The 14,516-nt window shown below is 34.3% G+C and overlaps 1 protein-coding gene across 5 annotated transcripts in view; it reads right to left on the minus strand.

Moving 5' to 3' along the window:
- Positions 1-14,516, minus strand: part of RAVER2 (ribonucleoprotein, PTB binding 2) — an 86,279-nt gene that overhangs the window by 14,033 nt on the left and 57,730 nt on the right. For 3 of the 5 annotated variants that reach the window (XR_001445773.3, XM_015141708.3, XM_015141715.3), the window contains exons 6-11: positions 14,387-14,472; positions 12,594-12,698; positions 12,327-12,441; positions 10,019-10,287; positions 4,656-4,767; positions 2,671-2,807 (exon numbers count right to left, since the gene is read on the minus strand). Coding sequence is in view for 3 of the 5 variants with exons in the window: in XM_015141708.3 (XP_014997194.2) it covers positions 2,671-2,807; positions 4,656-4,767; positions 10,019-10,287; positions 12,327-12,441; positions 12,594-12,698; positions 14,387-14,472 (824 nt within the window). In the remaining 2 variants the exon portion in view is untranslated. The remainder of the gene's footprint in view (positions 1-2,670; positions 2,808-4,655; positions 4,768-10,018; positions 10,288-12,326; positions 12,442-12,593; positions 12,699-14,386; positions 14,473-14,516) is intronic. The other 2 variants (XR_013401230.1, XM_015141714.3) reach the window with 1 other exon arrangement.

The raw sequence follows: 14,516 nt of genomic DNA on the forward strand, positions 1-14,516 counted from the left end.
TCCTCTGATGAATGTTGATTTCTGTTCTAGAAGGAGTTAACTTTGCTGAACTCAAACTCCAAACTCTGTCTCCTCTGCACTGGAGAGGAGTTGAATCTCTTCTCAGTTCTTTTAGCCTTTCAGCTGTTTTCTACCAGGTCCCTTGGAGTTTCCCTCATACAAACACAGTTTAGGGGCCAGCCAACTGTATTCGGGTTAAGTTGACACACAGATTTTGAGGCTCCTTCTTATGCAACCCCCTCTTTTCCACAATTTCCCCCTTCACTTAACATCCTTGCTAACGGTCCTGAACTCTGTCATCTGACTCCTTAAGCTGGTGAGACTGCAGCTTTCTCCATCTAGGGAGTAGTATCAGGCAAAAAGCTATAGAAACACAAATATCATACAGTGATGTTATCCTGTTTTAAGGAATAATTCTCGCATTTCCGCCTGCTTTTGGTCATTCATTCTCTAGTGCTTTCAAGTAGTTGGTTTTCATTTATATTTAGTCCAGTTCTAATAATGGTTATCTGTAGGGAAATAGTATGATACAAGCAACATCATCAATACTGGAAATGCCAATTAGGTTTTTAAATCTGATAGTTTTATTGAAGATAAAGATTATTTTGTCCCTCTATGCCTTGACATATTCATCTCTCCTAATTCATAAGCAGAGCAGCCCACACAGTTTCTCTCAGATATTACTTCGAAGCCTGAAGAAACTTCTCAATGGTATAAATAATGTGGCCTTTGGAATCAAGAAATCACTTACCAACTGTATGAACTTGGAGAGATTATTTACCCCTTCATGCTTCTCCACTTGTATCATGAAGGCGGTCATTTAAATCTCACAAGGTTGTTAGAAATAGTAATCACTTACGTCACAAAGCATATAGCAAGTGTTAAAAAGAAAACAAACACTTTTGGTTCCTTTCCCTTAGACTTCTTCCTTCATCCCAGCAGTGGTAATAGTGGAAGGAATTCCTAATACACGACTACCTTTTTCTATAATAGTTACTTTAGTTCCATTAGTTAAATTCCATTTACTTTAATGTTCCATTAGTAACATTTAATTAAGTTTATAAGGAAGAAAGAACATGAGAGACAGAACAAATCCCATTTTATGAACAAGCGTGCGCAAGAAGCAGGGACTGTCAAAGGAGACACTGAACAGTGCACGGAGGATTCATTCCCCCACCATATCTCTGGGCAAGCAAGTGTGGAGGCAGGAAGACATACAGCAATGAAAAAGGCATCATTATTCCAGAATTTCTCCATGTGTGAATGAGAAAGTCTTTCTATGTATATAAGTATATAATAAATCATAGTAATCTAACAAGCAAAACTGCTAAGAAAAAGGCAAATTTAAAAAGAAATAAAAGAAAAGGTAAGTTCAAAAAATTTTTAAAGCTTAAATACGTATTTAATGAATTTTTAAAAAATTTATTGTGCTTCTGTTTATAAAAAGTTTGTTTCTTGAAAAGAAACAAATTGGAATTGTACAGGACTATATCTTATAAATTTTCCAATTAATGTCTTTATCTAAGTCATTACTTCAAATGTTATCTAATAAAGGACTGAAGATGAGTCTTATGAATCAATGTAAGAGAATGCTTTCAGATTGCAGCAATTTGTGATCACTGTTCTCTAAATACAGATATACTGTCACCTAATTACATCATCTACCCAACCCATATTTTCCCATCTTGTCCCAGGTATATAAGATATGTCATATGTTTCACTAATATCCTGCTGCACCATTTTTACAGAACTTGGGTTATTTCTAGTACTCTATTAAAAAGGCATAATCAGGCGTCAATTGTTCTAAGTGGTTTTCTTTTCTAAGTTTATTAGAGACAGGTCAGGCAAACACAGAGCTGCTCCAAGGAAATCCAAGTGGAGACAAGGCTCCAACGAACAGGATAGAGCTGAGAAGAAGCTGGCTGTTCTAGGACAGTAAGAGTCAGAACTGATAATTATAAGACTCTTATGATTCCATAATCACACAGGGCTAACATGATATATACTCAGCGTACACCGCTAAGAGTAAGCTGAAGAAGGGCCAAAGCAAAACTGACATATTTAAGTAATGACACAGGATATCTTATGAACATAATACTTTTATGTTATTGATTGACTGGCTTAGAAGTTAGCACAATAGTGTCTGTAAATATGATCATCTTTCTACATCTACAAACAGTGGAGAAGAACAGAGGCATTCCCTTGGGTTTCTCAGGTCTATACTAGTGCAAACCAAAGATTAGCAGCATTTTTCTATAAAGAACCAGATAGTAAATATTTAATCTTGCAGGCCACATAGTCTCTGTTGTCATCACTCAACTCTTTTATTATAGCATGTCAGTACCATAGACAATATGTTAATGAATGGACATGGCTGTGTTACAATACAAATTTATTTACAAAACCAGGTGGTGGGCTAGATTTGGTCTATGGGCTGTAATTTGCCAACCACTAGGTAAACAATGAGAGGTAAATATCTAGTGCAAAATGATACTAAATAATGTCTTGAACACATTCCCAAATTTCAAATGATGAGTAAGAAATACATAGATCAGTGCAATTTGATTTTCCTGTGTTAATAATATAGGAACCACAATTTCATATTCAGTGAACTCAATATATAGTTGAACCAATTTTTCTGTGTATCATCAGAACCTGGGAATTATTTACCTGTGCGTAATCACCAAAAGGTGGAGAATAAGCAATGCACTTTTCCAATGTGTGTTGTGATTCATTTCCCTGAGAGATTGCATCCAGAATGCTGCTTGCAATTCCAGTCTTATGAAGAGTGGTTTTACTTGCAGGGGCTAAAGGCAGAATCAACAAGTTTATTTTATTTAGGTTATTTTATTATACATTTATTTTATTTAGGTTATTTTAAACAAATTATTTTATTATAAATTGTTTTACAAATTATAAATTATATTATACACATAAATTATATTTTATTATAAATTATAAATTATAACCGCATATTATCAAATAGAACAAAATTTTAATTTGCCAACATATAACTAGATATATTTTCCCCCGGGAAAACACAGTATATAATACTGTCTCATTCATTTGAAACAACTTAAAATGGACACCTGTCCCATGGGTAAATAATTTTGGTGGAAAGGTTAAAAAACATGTATGTCTGGCCGGGCATAGTGGCTCATGCCTGTAATTCCAGCACTTTGAGAGGCTAAAGTGGGAGGACTGCCTGAGCCCAGGAGTTCGAGACTGGCTTGGGTGACATGGTGAAACCCCGTCTCTACAAAAAAATACTAAAAATATAAAAATTTGCCAGGAATGAATGGTGGTGCATGACAGTAATACCAGCTACTTGGGAGGCTGAGACTTAAGAATTGCTTGAACCCAGGAAGTGGAGGTTGCAAGGAGCCGAGATGGTGCCATTGCACTCCAGCCTGGGTGACAGAGCAAGACTCTGTCTCACAGAAAAAAACCCAAAAAAACACACAAAAAAACCCCAAAAAATTAGCTGGGCATGGTGGCACATGCCTGTAGTCCCAGCTACTCGGGAGGCTGAGGTAGGAGGATCACTTGAGCCCAGGAGGTGGAGGCTGCAGTAAGCCAAGATCACACCACAGCACTCCAGCCTGGGCGACAGAGACCTTGTCTCAAAAAAACAAAACGTGTGTGTGTGTGTGTGTGTGTGAGTGTGTGTGCGTGTGTGTCTAGTCTGTAAAACAAGGTATAAAAAATGTAAACCGTTCTTATAAATGTAATAATTGTCACCATCAATTTTCAGACCAGATCAATATGTAACAGTTATACTAGAAGTGCACTTAACATTTTTTTCCAGCTCAAAAAAAATTACAAATTAATGTTTGGGTTCAAGGATATTTCATAAAATACAGAGGATATATATTAAAAATGAAATTCATCTTTCATCTCTTTTTATTTAATCCTATTATTCTTCCCAGAGGTAATAGTTTAGAATTTACTTTTTTAGTTTTATTTCATGCATTTGCACACTCAAGTATATACATGTAAGGATTTATAACTTTAAATAAACACAAATGGAATAATTTTATGCATATATTTGCCAAAATATGCTTTAGAGTTCATCTCATATCAGTACACATAAATATCCCTCAATTATAAAAAAAAGTTGCACAGTATTCAATTATATGATGAACTATTTTAGCATTCCCCTATTGACAAATATTAAGTATTTTCCAGTTTTCCCACTATTTACAACCAATGATGCAGTGAACATCCTTGTGCCTGGAGCATATCACATTTGTGATTTTCTCTTAAAATGACATTTGAATGAATAGCTGATTTATAGTAATTGAAGGCTTGAGGGGTTCCTCCAAAAAGTGAATGAGAATTCCACTTCTACCAATTATTGGTAGCTCATACATTTTGGGAGTATTCAAACACTCAAGATATATAAGATTACTTATAGGTTTAAACTTCTGGTTAAGAAAAATGATTCTCTATGAGTTGTAATGTTTTCCTTAAATAAAATAGCACACATTTTGAGTGTCTTAGTTTTAATTACTATTTTAATTTAAAGAATAATTTAGGCCTATAATTTGGCCAATAGGTATTATTTGCTTCCATTAAGTCAAAAATTAAAGTAAAACTTATTATGTAAAGTATTCAATAAAACTCCACAACAAGAATACTGAGCCCCTACTTACATGATAAGCACACACTAGGTAACACACTTGCCAAATTCAAGTATGGATTTTTACTGAGCCGAATTTCTTTTGGTGGTTCTCCCAAGAGTGAAGTCTGATTCTTAGAGGCAGCCTATTTAACAAAAACAAAGGAGGGGGTACTTAATGAGAAGAACATGAAAATAAAAATGAAGAACACAGAAATACTTATTTTTCAATACATCTAGTGTACTTATGAAATATCTATGGATGTTGACTAAAACTATCACATTTCACCTGCTATTAGTTGTTCAATTAGGTTTTTAAAAAAACTATTCTAGAGCCATAGAACTTTAGAACTAAAAGAGAATGAAAGGATATCTTGTACAATCTTCTCACTTGAACCAGGAAAGAATTCATCTTCACAAGAAAAACTAAATTCCATATCTCTTTTCCAGAAATACTGTTTATCTATTTATCTACCTTTTTTTTTTTTTTTTTTTTTTGAGATGGAATCTCACTCTATTGCCCAGGTTGGAGTGCGATGGTGCAATCTCAGCTCATGGAAACCTCCACCTCCCGGGTTCAAGCGATTCTCCTGCTTCTGCTTCCTGAGTAGCTGGGATTACAGAGCCGCACCACCACACCTGGCTAATTTTTTAATATTTTTTGTAGAGATGGGGTTTCACCATGTTGGCCAGGCTGGTCTCGAACTCCTGACCTTAGTGATGCCCCCAGTTTGGCCTCCCAAAGTGCTGGGATGACAGGCGTGACCCACTGCGCCTGGCCTGTTATCAATATTTTTATTGAGAGTTTTATTTTATATTTTATGACCAAATAACAAAAGCAAAGCTTATTTACCTCTGGTACTAAATATAATGTCAAACAAAATAAATGAGTTTAATAAACTCCAACTCCACATTTAGATGGTGCTAGAAACACACATTTCTTCAAAATGTACATCAGTATATTTTAATGTAATTAGTTAGGTGTAAGGATTCTAGTACAGTTGACCCTTGAAACAACATGGGGGTTAGTAGTGCCAACCCCCTACATAGTGGAAAAATCTATGTATAACCCTTGACTACCCAAAAACTTAACTACTAATAGCCTACTGTTAACTAGAAGCCTTACCAATAGCAAACAATTAACATGTATTTTGCATGTTACATATGTTATACACTGTTTTTTTTACATTAAAGGTGGAGAAAAGAAAATATTAAGAAAACCATAAGAGAAAAACATTTACAGTACTGTAATATTTATCAATACCATAAATTATGTCATTTGTTTACAATATGGATCTGTCTGAAATGGTGGACAACAGCAGCTACAGACCTCAATCTGTGGTATTCATCAAGCAATTCGACTTTTTCTTATAATGTCATGACACTGCTTCTTGAGAGCCCTTCTAGTACCACTAGTGGCATTTTTATGGATCATAGGTGTTATTCAAGGTTTATGGTATTGCACTAATCATGATGAAAAATATGCAAGCATGATGAGACATCACTTTTTACTGCAATAAGCAATTTACTGGAGAGATGAATGGCTCACATGGAGATGATTAGCAACACACAGCATTTTAAGTGGATACTCTCAACACTTGAGCTCATCTCAATAGCAACAGGAAGTAGGTACAAAATTATCACAGTAGTACAGTATATACTACAGTTAATTTTATGCAGTTATGATTTAATACTGCATCTTTATTTTGGTTTACATTTCTTTTGACTGAATGGTGCCATGTACTGTCTGTAAGTATGTATGTCATGTATGCTAAATTTTAACTTTTTAATAATAGGTTTGAGTATATATTATGGTAGCAAATTACAAACTAGACTAATATCTACATATATTTTATGCATTCATGACATATATAACTTTTTCTTAATTTTTCAATATTTCTAGGCTATGGGGTTCATTTGTGAGTTTTTTCAAACTTTTTAAATTTCCAAAAAATTTCCCACTATATTTCTTGGAAAATATCCAAGTATAAGTGGACCTGTGCAGTTAAAACCTGTGTTTTCTAGGGTCAACTGTATATAGAAAACTCCCAAAAACTCAACAATGACAATAAAAACGAACCTGATTTAAAATGGGCAAAAACTTTAATAGACATTTCTCCAAAGAAAATATACAGATGACTAATAAACACACACAAAAATGCTCAGCATCACTAATCATTAGGGAAATGCAAATCAAAACCACAATGAGATACCACTTCACAACCACTGGGATGGCTACGACTATGAACTGAATGTTTAAGTCTCCCCAGAATTCATATGTTGAAATGCTAAGCCTCAATGTGATGGTCTTAGAAGGTGGGGCCTTTGGAAGGTAATGAGGTCATGAAAGTAGAGCCCTCAAGAGTGGGATTAGCGCTCCTATAAGAAGAGACATGAAAGGGCTTGCTCCAGCTCTCTAACATGTGAAAATGGAACGAAAAGATGGTCATCTGAAAACCAGGAACAGTATCCTCATCAACACTGGATTTGCTGGCACCTTCTCTTAGAACTCCCAGCCTCTCAAACTGTGAGAAATAAATGTATGTTATTTAAATCACCCAGTCTATGGTATTTTTGTTACAAACAGCTAAAACAGAAAACAAGTGTTGGTGAGCATGTTGGAAAATTAGAATCCCTGTGCACTGCTGGCAGGAATGTAAAATGGTGCAGCTGCTGTGGAAAAACGGATGACAGTTCCAACAAAAATTAAACATGCATTATGGTATGATCCGGTAATTCCATTTCTGGGTATATACCCCAAAGAATCGAAAGCAGGGACTCAGATACCAATGTTCACAGCAGCATTATTCACAATAAAAGGTAGAAACAACCCACATGTCCATGGATGGCTGAATTAAAACATGGTATATATGTACAATGGAATATTATTCAGCCTTAGGAAAGAAGGAAATTTGGATACATGCTACAACATGGATGAACCTAGAAAACATTATGCTAAGTGAACTAAGCTACACACAGGAGGACAAATATTGTGTCACCTAGGTACCTAGAATAGTCAAATTCATAAAGACAAAAGTAGAAACAGTGGTTACCCAGGCTAGTGGGAGGGAAAAAGGGAGAGTTATTATTTAACAGGTGCAGGTTTCAGTATGAGATGACAAAAAAGTTTTGGAGATGGAGAGCAATGATGCTGCACAACACTGTAAATGTACTTAAAGCCACAGTACTCTACACTTAAAATGGTAAATTTTATGTTACGTATATTTTAATTTTACCCCAATAAACAGAAACTGGATATTATCCCTGTCTCCCTGAATAAAATTCTCAAAGGTTGGGAGTTAGAGTCCAAATCTCTCGCTCTCTTTTTTTTTTTTTCTTTTTTTTTTTGCACTAGAGGTGATTCTGGAAACAAAAAGGTAGACTCAAGACTTACTGGCCAACACAATATTAAAGATGCAGTTCTAAACATCTAAAGCAAAGTTAAACTAATTATTTCAGCCAAGTCTACAAATCTCACAGTTAGAAAACACTGAGGTTACCTGGTCCAACCCCTACTGAGAGGAAGAGGGATCATTTATATTAACATGACATCCTATACAGATGCTCACCTGGGGTCTGCTTAATTGCTTTTGGTGATATGACAGTCACATCTTTGTGAAATAAACTTTCTCTCTGCTTAAAAGCTTGACTCGTTCTTCCTTATATTAAGCCTAAATCTGCTTTATTGTATGTTGTACTTAATAGGTAGTTCTGCCCACTGGAGGTACACATAATACCATATGACTACTCTTTAAATAGGTTTAACAATGTATATGTTTGGTTGTCTCTTTCCAGGTTCCATATATCCACTTCTCCTGAATTCTTCTTCACAGGACTTATTTTCCAGAACCTGCCCCTATTTTGGCTGTCTTCTTGTAGACATACTCATTTGCCCATTTTGTGAATCACCTAAAATCCACAGTTCTTCTAAAGACTCTGATGCTTGCAGTGAACTAAAGATTGCAAAGAGATATGAAGTATTCATATACAAGTTTTATTTGTGCAGTTTCCCTCAATGACCCAAGCAATGAACACTGCAGATAAATTTTTAAAATTTATTCTATAAAGAACTGACGGCCAGGCGCAATGGCTCACACCTGTAATAGCAGCACTTTGGGAGGCCAAGGTGGGAAGATCACCTGAGCTCAGGAGTTCAAGACCAGTCTGGCCAACATGGTGAAACCCCATCTCTACTAAAAATACAAAAATCTGTCAGGAATGGTGGTGCGTGCATGTAGTCCCAGCTACTTGGGAGGCTGGGGCAGGCGAACCGTTGAACCCAGGAGGTGGAGGTTGCAGTGAGCCAAGGTCACGTCGCTGCACTCCAGCCTGGGAGACACAGCGAGACTCCGTCTCAAAAAAAAAAAAAAAAAAAAAAAAAAAAAGTAAAAGATAAAAAAATTTTTAAAAGAGAGAACTGCCTTAGCTTTCTCAATGTACAATTGTAGGGCATTCTAGTCATACTTCTTGCTATGGCTAGGTAACACTAAAATCTCTTACAAATTCAGTATTATTATTTTGACATTTGAATACAAGAAACTACACAGATTTTTTTCCTTACAAACTGCTTAAGCCTAAGTTTTATACCACTTACAAACCACAGTGTATTTTGGGGTACAAATATAATAAAAATTAGATGTACTTTAGTCTACCTACTTATTACAACATTTATAAATATCAGTGGTATATTAACCAATAAAATGATTGGGTAAACACTTCCAGAATTAAAAGAAAGACCAGATTAGTTTGAACAGACCAGAGTTTAATAGCTGGTTTTGATATTTTCCAGATAAAATTTGTTCTGCCTTTAAATATTAAAATACTTTAGCTACTAACTACATATTTAAGATACACAAAAAGTATATTTTAAAGAACAGCATTAACACGTACTTAGCCTTACAAATAACATTACTATGTAAGTGAATAAGTATTGATACTCCTAAGCTTTTTCAAACTACAAAATTCTGAACTTAAATTACTTTATATCTTATATTTAAAATATCAAGTATTTCTGAAAACCATGTATGTCACAAACTTTTTGGAAATTCCTTATTCTAAGGAATAAATAATCCACATATAAATTATTTATAAGAGACATAACTCATTTTACACAAATTAAAATTACTTTACTTACAAACTGGCAAATAATTAAGGTAGTCCCAAATGCCAGTTAGCATAACTTATCAGAAAATGGATTTTTTGTTTGCTTATTTTTAATAACATATTTTTTTTTTAAATTGCAAACATTTTGCAATGTTTTCTTCAATTTTGAGAAGTAAATGTAAACTATGAGAAAGTCATCATTTCATTGACATGACAATTTAAGATACAATTTAAATGGAATATATATACATATGTAGGTATATACACATCTGTGTGCACGCAAAGTTTTCTTACCCCTGAACTTATCTCTGTGCCTTTTGGCTGGCTTTGCTGCTGCTTATGGTGTCCCGCCAGCAAGCTTCCAGCAGCAAGGTTTGGAAAGCTCTGAAGATAAGGCTGCGACCCTGAGAAATTTCCTTCTGCCATTCCCACCGTGGCTGGCTGTTTCTCCTGAGTATTACTGTGCCCTGGCCCAGCATGTCCAGCAATGTGCTGATTTGGAAAGAATGGTAACATGCCCATTCCAGCTGTTATCGTTGTTTGGGTTGGAATCAGGCTAGATGCTGTAGCAAATCACAAATGCAAAAAGCTTTTAGTTAGAAAATATTTATTCGCAATAGTCCTTTTGATTTTGTTAAGTTATGAGCAAAATGCAGAGAAACCAATTTGTACCTGTTAGATAACAGCAAAAGGTAAGGTTAGAGGTTGTTAATTAGTGGGCTCCTTTATGAAAAAACAAAAATCTACAATAGTAATAATGCTCTTATTTTCAGCAACTTTCAGGGTAACCTCAAATATATGAAATTTTTAAGTTTTTAAATTCTATATATAATTGTTAATTGGCATTTAAGCTATATTAGTGCTTTTTTTAATGCCCATTCATTGCAGCTTCACTGTTTCCATAACTGATGGAAATAATTAAGTTTTAAGTTTAAAAAGTTATCTGAAAGTAAAATTTAATGAAGTTTGACTGAATCCAATAATAAATTTGGTTAGCTGGCTTCCATCAGCTCATGAGAGCTATTAATACACACCCCTTCCCAGCTATTGAGTTAAATGTCTTCATATCGGTAACCTGAAATCAGTCACAGTTGGAGTATTCACAAACAGAAATGCACAAATGCTACAAATCAAGACGTTTTTTCAACCTAGAGAGCTTGTTGTTAAACACTTATCAGTATATCACTGGCTTCTTTCTTTAAATGAGTATTTGTTAACAGATAAGCACTAAATTTAATACATGAAAGTTTTATGTTTTTATTTATAGAAAATAACAAGAAATTCTGGGAGAAATAAAAACAGTTTTTTTGTTTTTTGAGTCAGGGTCCCACTCCCATCGCCAATCATGGCTCACTGCAGCCTCGACTTCCTCGGCTAAGGTGATTCTCCCACCTCAGCCTCCTGAGTAGCTGGGACCACAGGCGTGTGCAACCATGCCTGGTTAATTTTTTGTATTTTAGTAGAGTCAGGGTTTTGTCATGTTGCCCAGGCTGGCAACATTCCTATTAAAAGTTTTAATAGGAAAATTCTGAACCGTTCCACCTTTTAAAAAATCTATAGGTCAAAATTAAATGGAAAAAGCTAATTTTGACAACTAAGACTTACCATTTTATAAATTTACTAAACAAATTTCTTCAATTATTTTCAGTAATAATCATTTAGAGATGGATGCTTTGGTTCCCCCCCTAATGCTTAGAATATAGTTATCTGGACACTATTCAATGTTCTTAAAGCAGCATATACTAAAGTAAATAGTTTATTAGTTAATTCAACACAAATAATACACATTTACATAAGCTTTTAGACATAGAAAATTTAATTTTTTGGAAAGACAGACCCCATGATATCACAAAATTTCTTCACTGGCTTAACTTTTGTCCAGTCAATTTCAACAGTCAGAACTAAGTTATTTGATCACTGGACAAAAGGTTAAGTAAGCTACCCATATTTAATTGACTTTTTAAAAAAATTATTGGTGGACCTTCTGTTTTTACTCAGCATGCTCACTTCTAAGCAAATTTCAATTAAGCTTCAAGCTGAAAATGCGCCCTTCAAAATCACATTCAAATAAGAAGTCTTAGTATAACACCATGCTCCTGTTTTCCTGCCAAAAAAGCTATTTTGTTTGCCATGTTTTTAGAAGCACATAGTACACACATTAGTTTTCTTTGACTACTGATTTAGAGGTTCAATTTTTTTTAATAATACAAATAAATAATCAAACTTTAAATATATAAATACTAGATTTTTAAAAATAAAAGTGAAAGGTTTCTTATCCCAAATGGATCCATATGTGCTGTCAGCCCAGTGGGCAGCATGTCAGTCTCAAAGGGATCTGTGTCTTTGCCTTGCACTGCTGTGAACCTGCATAAAATATTAAAGCATATCCAACAGGGAAAGTCTTATCTTGGCATGGAAGCAAGTCCATCAGTAACTTACCAATATTCAAAATAGAAAAAGCCAAGAGGGTTCTCAAAATTTTAAATGACTAAATAAAACTCAAATTTGACCTCCCTGTAAATAAAAGGAGAACATAAGTAAACTATCTTTAAATCTCAAACCTGACTGTTTACTGACTTCTCAGTAAATACACATCATTTACTTTTATGTGCTTCTCCATGATGATGTCCCAGCTCCTTTTTCAATGGAAGCACTGACCCTATCCCTAGTGCAGTCTGAAATACCACAGCCGGGGGCTCTCCAAGTAAGCCGGGTTTCTACAAAAGAAGAAAAAAAGGTAAGACCCATGGCCATAAGATATAACCTAAAAAAAGTTACACATGTGAAAATTCATAAACAACCTGATCCACAACCTGATTCTAGAAAAGAAATGAACTGATTCTAAAAGAAAAAATGATATCATACTTACATTATTAGTATGAATATTCTCAAACTTCATTAATTGTTGTTGTGCCAGTGGTATATGAGAAAGATTCTGAAGGAATAAATTAGAAGTATTACCCATAACTGAGCTCTGTGAAAATGACAAAACGTTGTTAGTTTAATTTTGAAAAGCTACATGTTGTATAACCCGATTCATTTTAAAGTTCAATTCTCCAGTCAATCTGAGTAAAAGTAATTGCTTCTAAACATAATATTTCACTTTCCAACTTAACAGGCAAAGTTAGTTAATTCTTTTAATAATATACAAGGGGGGCCATGCAGTCATGAAATTAATTCTACATTCTTTCATCCTTCCTTCCCTCCTCTCACCCCTTTTTGGTTTCAATGATAGTGACATTCTATTCATTCATTTATTTATTCATTTAATCATTCAACAAAGATTTATTGAGCACTTTCTATGTGCCAGGCACTGTGCTATTTAGTGAGAAGTACAATAAGATCTGCCCTCATAGATCTTACAGTCCCCTAAGGAAGGGAGCCATTAATTAATAATAATTAAAAAACCCCACATGATTACACATGATAATCATATGAAGGAAAAATGCAAGGGGCTATGAGAACAAATAGTGGAGGAATGTTATTTAGCCTGGACGATTCAAGGAAGGTTTCTTGGAGGAACTAATTCTTGTACTGCAATCGGAAGGCTGTAGTTGAAGTCTGGGAGGGAATTAGGTGATGTTGGGGTGGGAAGCATTCGCATTCCAGGAAGAAGGACCAGCAGAAGAAAAGACCGAAGGAGGAGAAAACAAAGTCCTTTGAGGACCAAAACCAGGCTGTTGTAGTGGGACAGTGATGTGTAGTGAGCTGAGAGGCAGGAGGAGCTAGCTCAAATGTATGGGCCTTAAAGGTAAAGCATTTTGGTCTTTCTCTTAAAATACAGGGAATATTATCAATACTCTGAACTTCCCCTCTCATATTACTCTTCACTCCTTATTGTAATTAACTGTTTAATGTGTTGTCCCTACTGGTTGAAATTCTATAATAACATAGACTTTAAATGTTACATTCCACACAGTAGCCTCAATGATTAGCACAATGTCTAATACATATATGTCAGATACTCAATAAAATACATTGAGTAAATGAATGAATAAAAACTCTATAATGTATCACCAAGTCCTGTGTTAGATTCTAAGGATGAAAAATAAAAGCCGGATTTAGGACCAGATATTCATTCATTCAACTTATATTAAGCATCTATTATATATTGTTTGATTTTAATTAGAATTCTATATTCTTAAACAGTACCTGAAATTAATGAGTAATGCTTATCTCTAATATTACAGACATTTAAATCTATAAACACACATTTAAAATATTTATCTAAAAAAAGTAGGAAACATATACTCTATTCTCATATACATGAGTTGTTTTTTATAATATTCATTAAATTTTAGGAATTAAGAGTTACTGTTCATTGATATTTTCTTTCTAGAAATATTTTTTTGAGTTAAGACCACATAAGAAGCCCTGTTTTGAACAAATGATTTATTATCTCGAAAAAATATACCTCTTTCCTTCTTAATGCCATACAAATTGGAATCAATAATATTTATTGTGGTATATAACTACTGCTTTGGTTAGCTTAATTGAATCTGATGTACTCGTTAAGTTATAATTTTACATAGCTATACTTATTAAAGATTTTCTTTAAAAGCAAAATACTCATTTAATTTCTTGAGAACTTTAAGTGTTAAGAACAAACAAGATATTCACTCCAAATATTTAAAGCTTCAGTACTTAATGTTATTTATGTACCTGATGTGCTTTATTCAAATGTAAAAATGCAGGAGAGATGGATGGATTCATCAGATGTGGCAAGCTGTGAGGTGTCCCAAGAACGGCTTTGAGAAAATAAAAGTAAAAACTTTAATATATATATGGAATT

This window comes from Macaca mulatta, chromosome 1 (assembly GCF_049350105.2).
Source record: "Macaca mulatta isolate MMU2019108-1 chromosome 1, T2T-MMU8v2.0, whole genome shotgun sequence".
NCBI classification, from domain to species: domain Eukaryota; kingdom Metazoa; phylum Chordata; class Mammalia; order Primates; family Cercopithecidae; genus Macaca; species Macaca mulatta.